Below are 5,276 nucleotides of genomic sequence, written 5' to 3' on the forward strand. Positions count from 1 at the left end.
GCCGCCTCACTCACTGAATGGTCGGGTTGTTTGTGTGCTGGACTCTGGCCTTTGAAACCCCCCCTACTGCCACCCCCACCCCTCCCTCACCCCCCTCTGATTGATATGCATGGGTACACTGGGCTCTCCCATTCTATACCAAAGTCTATACCGCATAATTAGACAGTCCTTTAGTCAGCCTAGTGCTGCATTTTTGTGCATAGGACCCTGAGACACAGACATTGCATTCACATCCATCAACTCAGACAGGTGCCCAGCTGAAAAATAGACAGAGTAAAGAGGAATGGTTTTAAGATCTAAGTAAAGAGTCGCACACCACCAAGAGCCACAAACCCTATTCACTTCCACTCATTGCACAGGCTCATATCCCAAATGTCCTGGGAATTAGCTAAATTCCACAGACATTAGGAAGCTTTTTTTTCCACACACTCTTGCCAGGTCATGTAGTGGAGGCATTGTTAGGCTGAATGGCCTGTTCTCATCATTTTGCTTGCTTAATGTTGATCAACCCATGTTGATGTGTGATCTGGTCCTGAACTGGATGGTGTCGGAAGACATGGGAGCCAAGTCCAGTACCGTTAACCCCCTGAAGTGTCTCACCATTTAGTGGGCTAATCTACAATCTAGCCCCTAATCTCGTCAAATATACTTCTTTGATCTGATCTGTCATATCCTCTCCCCTCTCCCTTAATCCAATTCCCCACACCTTGTTTCTCCCCCCACCAGATCTAATCACCCCCTACCAACCTTGTCTGATGTGTTTTCAGTCATGGCAATGGCCATTTGGTCCATTGTTTCCATCGAGAGACAAGGTGTGAGTGTTGACATTTCCATTCATTTGTACTTGGGGAACAGACCCACTAGTTCTACTATATTAAACATCCTATTAGAAACAAAGCCATATTTTTTCTTAAACTCGAAATCGTACAGAAGGAATAAAGTGTGCTGTTATTAAAATTGAAAGGCATTGAGCCCAACCACTTGGACGTTCTCTCAAAGGAAATAAACTATGATCGCAATGCACATTACATACTGGGGTCTACCACCTTTTTTCATTAATCGCTAATAGTAACACAGTAATATTTTAGGCTCTTTAACATTGGTTGTCAGGTCTCAGGTGCACTGAATGCAGCTTCAAATAATGTTAACAAATTGGGTTACAGTGACAAGTTCTCACAGGCATCATCGGTGTTGGCAGCACCTGAACACCCCTCCCATATTAAAACGGTCCTATTCCTGAATATCTGGAAGTTGACATTGGCTTTGTGCAGTTGGCTGTCTTTGCTGTTGGCAGTGTGAAAAATCAGGCACATTGTGGTGAACTTTTACTGAATGTATCATGTATCTGAAGAATCTAGTGTCAGAATATGCAGGAAGAGGCTGTTCTGGGACTGTTGAGGGTGGCAGAATTTCACAGCACTGCTGATAAACACAGAAGTGGATTGAGGAAGTGGATCTTTCAAGTCTAAAAATACACACACTCAAGAATGATTATATGTTTATTATGCAATGGTAATTTCCCGAAATATTTTTAATAGCGGGATCAGGAGGAGTCAGTGAGTCTTGAGTCGGTCTCTCTCCCGAGGCAGGACGGAGGCCAGCCAATCCGAGGTGCGTTTGCGCGCCTCCTCCCAGCTATACCGCGGGGTGTAGCCGATGTCTCTCTGGGCCTTTCGGTAGGAGAACGTGAAGGCCGTGTTGACCATCACCAGGAGCTGGCGGTTCAGGGGCGGGCTGTACCGCATGAAGGGGCGGAGCAGCCACTGGAGCATCTCCATGACGAAGGCGAGGAAGACGAGGAGAGGGTAGGGCATCATGAACTTCTCCTGGATGCCGAAGCAGAGTGGCGACATCACCGCGTGGTTGAAGTCAGAGTAGCTGGCGGGCGGCGTGTCGTCTGAGACGAAGTAGAAGTTCCCGCCCACCACGGCCCTCCTCTCCGCATCCTTCAGCGCCCTGGCGGCGCGCACATGGGCGAAGGCCACGTTCCCGACGTACACGGGGTTGACCCGGGCGTCCGGGTGCGACGTGCGCAGCAGAACGTCGCCGTTGCGTATGCCGTTGCCCATGTGGAAGAGGAGGAAGCGGCAGCCCTCGCCGTAGATGTACATGGGCCTCAGGGCGCAGGTGGCCAGCCGGCCCCCGTTCCGCAGGCTCTCCCCGTGGGCTTGGAGGCTCAGTTGCTCGCCCTCCTGCTTGGTCCGGCTGTAGGGGAACTTCAGGCAGGGCGTGTAGGGCGTGTCCTCATCGCCGTCGACCACAGGGTCCCCCCGGGGGTTGGGGCCCGCCACCTCTATGCTGCTGGTGTACACGAACGATGGGACGCTCTCCTGGATGCAGGCTTCCAGCAGGAGTTGGGTCCCTGCAGAAGAGAAGATATGTTATTTAACCCCCGTGGGGTAATTGGTCCTCTGCATTTGACCCATCCTACTTACGAGCAGTAAGTCACAGTGCAGCGCCCACGGAGCAATGTGGGGTTTAAGGCCTTGGCCAAGGGCCCAACAGCTGCGGATCTTATCGTGGATACACCAGGGTTTGAACCACCAACCTTCTGGGTTGGACACAGGTCTATACTTTCCCAGTTACTTGCTAAAATGGCCAATTGATATGTTCCTGTCATTTGCTGTGCTCAAGGAAGTGCGAGGCCTATGCAGTCAGTGCTGATTTTTGCAGGATAACACATCCGGGTACAGTAATAGGAAACCCCCACAACTCCCAGCACCTGCTTGGCAAACTGCAACCTATGTTGTTAAGGTGCATGACTGGGACCCGCAAGGTCAGCGGTTCAATCCCCGGTGTAGCCACACTAAGATCCGCACAGCCCTTGAGCAAGGCCCTTAACCCTGCATTGCTCAAGGGGAGGATTGTCTCCTGATTAGTCTAATCAACTGTACATCGCTCTGCCATTAATGTAATGCGGGGCCAACAGTTCAAGAATTTAAATATCAGAGATACAGAGAAAACCTGATGATAAACTTTCCTCTTACAATTGCTTCAGTTCAGTCAGACAACTCATGATGAATTAAGCAATATTTACTGAGGTTTAATTTAAATGCAATTCTCAAGTTGTCTGGCCAAACTAGGTCCGTAGGTTTCACATTGGTATGTCTAGTAGGAATGGTACCATGTAAAAATGCAAAGGTTCTGCAAGTTGATCTGAATAAGAGGGTCAGTAATGTAATAAACTATTCATAGACAAGCCATTCTTGTGTACCCTACAGATGTCCATCAACTACATCAGTGAAAATGAATAAAGCATTGATATTGGTTTTAATCTCAGAGAAAATGCTCATGATCAGGTGGTCTCCTCACCCTTCACGTTAACCCCGTGGAGTTCGCTGTAGTCCACGGCTCCGACGATATCAATGAGAGAGGCGGTGTGGATCACCACAGATACTCCTTGACAAGCTCTCCTCAACAGCTCAGCATCTCGAATGTCCCCCTCCAGCATGCTCACTTTGGTCCGGCTTGCGGATGCTGCCAGCCGTACAATAAATCAATGAACAATGCAATAGTTGTGATGTGATTTTGCAAGGAGAACATTTTAGAAAAATGAAGAAAAAAAAAAGGGAAGGAGAAAACCCCACTTAATTGCAATATTAATAATCAGCATGTGAATTTTAAGCAAACATCATTGAACATGTGCTGAAAATATTGCTAAATGGTAAGCGAGCTGTTTAAAAGAAAATGTAAAATCTAAAAACAAAACATTTACATCATTCAATCCCAAAAGCCCCATTTAAAACACACACACACACTTTTACACAACCGCAACTGCATCACTAAGTATATTCATAGATACACCAGTCACCAATTACATTTTTATCAGCTTGGTGCAATTCAGTTCAAGCGTGAGAAGTTCTCTGGACACGATAATGAGAGGAAAAATAAGTATTTTCACCTTGGAGGGACTGGATGAGCTCTGGCCGGGAATTCTTGTCGAACAGTCGGATCTCCGCGATCCCCTGCTCCTCCTCCAAGAGCAGCTGGCAGATTCTCTGTCCCAGGAAGCCGCAGGCTCCCGTAACGAGGTACACATCGCTGGCTTTAGACATGGCCGACTCGCACCCTTGGCAGGTCACGGTGCCACAGTCCAGGTCTACTGAAAGAAGGCAGGCAGCTGCACGGCTTTATATACCAATGGCGGCACTATCATTAGGCCCACTTCGCTCATATGCCCGCCCAGTTTCTGTAGATTTTATCTTTGCTGAAAAAAAGAAAATATAATGTAGTGAGGCGCGTAGTTCCGATGGACGGGAGACTTTAGCTGTTAACTTCACTTCTATAAATGAAATCAGCGTGGCGTCAGAACAGCAAAGAACTTCACTACCAACATACAATAGCCTACCTCAACGATAGTAACTTAAATCACCATAAACAAGTCACGTAGTTAGAACAAGGCGTCTTTAACAAACACAGTCGTCTACGATATGATAGTCCTTTCAGCATACTTCCAGGTGTCCCGACTTAAATATCCCTTATTTTTGTCCCGCCCCTGGTGATTTGCATGTTTATTCGGAATGTGTAGGCTAATAGCTGTGTTATGGTAATTTAAAGCACAACAGGGTGAATCCCGTGTTTTAGAATAGCCTACATATACCGTACAACTTGCTACAACTACCTAACGTATCAATAATAATTTTGTCCAGCTCTATGCCGTCGCTCTAAGCAACAACAATTTTTAGCTGAGCGCGAGGGAAACGTTGGCGGTTGCAGCAGTGTATTGAAAGGTCAAGTGGACGTGTTTGTTTAATGAAGATATTCAGAAAGTGTCCAAGTTTCCCCAAAACACTTATCAATAGCGGATTAAGGTAAGGTCCCCCCCCCTCCCGCCAAATGTATGGACCTCATTTTTCGATTGCTCACGGAGGACGTATGGACACCACTTAGCATCTTCGTATGAAAAAGGACATAGACGCAGGTCTACTCGTCCTTGCTTACCATTCATTGCTGCATGGACACTGTTTCAGGTCTGAATGTACTAATGAACTGACCAAGAAACTATATGAACCTAGGTTTTTATCTGCCCGAACGAAATCCGAGGCGAACATTTGCAACGTAGCCTATAGCTCCATTATCAGAGCAAGAACTGCATGGCACGGGGACATCGAATCACAACGATACAAAGCTATTCCCTGTGCTCGTGTGCCATTTCATTCCCAGTTGTGGGATAAACATAAAAATCATTGCATTCTCTTCTTTGCCGGGCCAAACGTATGATTTGCTGTGTGAATTTCTTGAATAGTTAATCGAGAAGCATTCTCTTTAATGCCAGT

General features: G+C 47.0%; 1 protein-coding gene across 5 annotated transcripts; it reads right to left on the reverse strand.

Annotated features, from left to right (window-relative positions):
- Positions 1-1,481: 1,481 nt before the first annotated feature.
- On the reverse strand, positions 1,482-4,506 carry hsd3b1 (hydroxy-delta-5-steroid dehydrogenase, 3 beta- and steroid delta-isomerase 1). Of its 5 annotated transcripts, none has more exons than XM_061225701.1 (4): positions 4,349-4,506; positions 3,902-4,102; positions 3,313-3,477; positions 1,482-2,362 (listed from the first exon to the last, which is right to left on the reverse strand). In XM_061225701.1, exons 2-4 carry the CDS (start codon positions 4,053-4,055, stop codon positions 1,554-1,556), a joined length of 1,128 nt encoding a protein of 375 aa, XP_061081685.1. In that variant the 5' UTR covers positions 4,056-4,102; positions 4,349-4,506; the 3' UTR covers positions 1,482-1,553. The 5 variants fall into 5 exon arrangements, with proteins under 5 accessions (XP_061081685.1, XP_061081686.1, XP_061081688.1 ...); XM_061225702.1 differs by having other exon boundaries at positions 3,902-4,099; positions 4,349-4,503; XM_061225704.1 differs by having other exon boundaries at positions 4,373-4,490.
- Between the last annotated feature and the right edge of the window lie 770 nt (positions 4,507-5,276).

This window comes from Conger conger, chromosome 17, assembly GCF_963514075.1.
Source record: "Conger conger chromosome 17, fConCon1.1, whole genome shotgun sequence".
NCBI lineage: Eukaryota > Metazoa > Chordata > Actinopteri > Anguilliformes > Congridae > Conger > Conger conger.

Bases quoted from the DNA above. Each gene is read 5' to 3' on its own strand.
- hsd3b1 (XM_061225701.1), bottom strand. From the start codon at position 4,055: ATGTCTAAAGCCAGCGATGTGTACCTCGTTACGGGAGCCTGCGGCTTC. The intron at 3,478-3,901 runs GTGAAAATACTT...TACGGCTGGCAG, and splicing joins GCTCATCCAGTCCCTCCAAG to CATCCGCAAGCCGGACCAAA. The intron at 2,363-3,312 runs GTGAGGAGACCA...TCTCTTCTGCAG, and splicing joins CCACGGGGTTAACGTGAAGG to GGACCCAACTCCTGCTGGAA.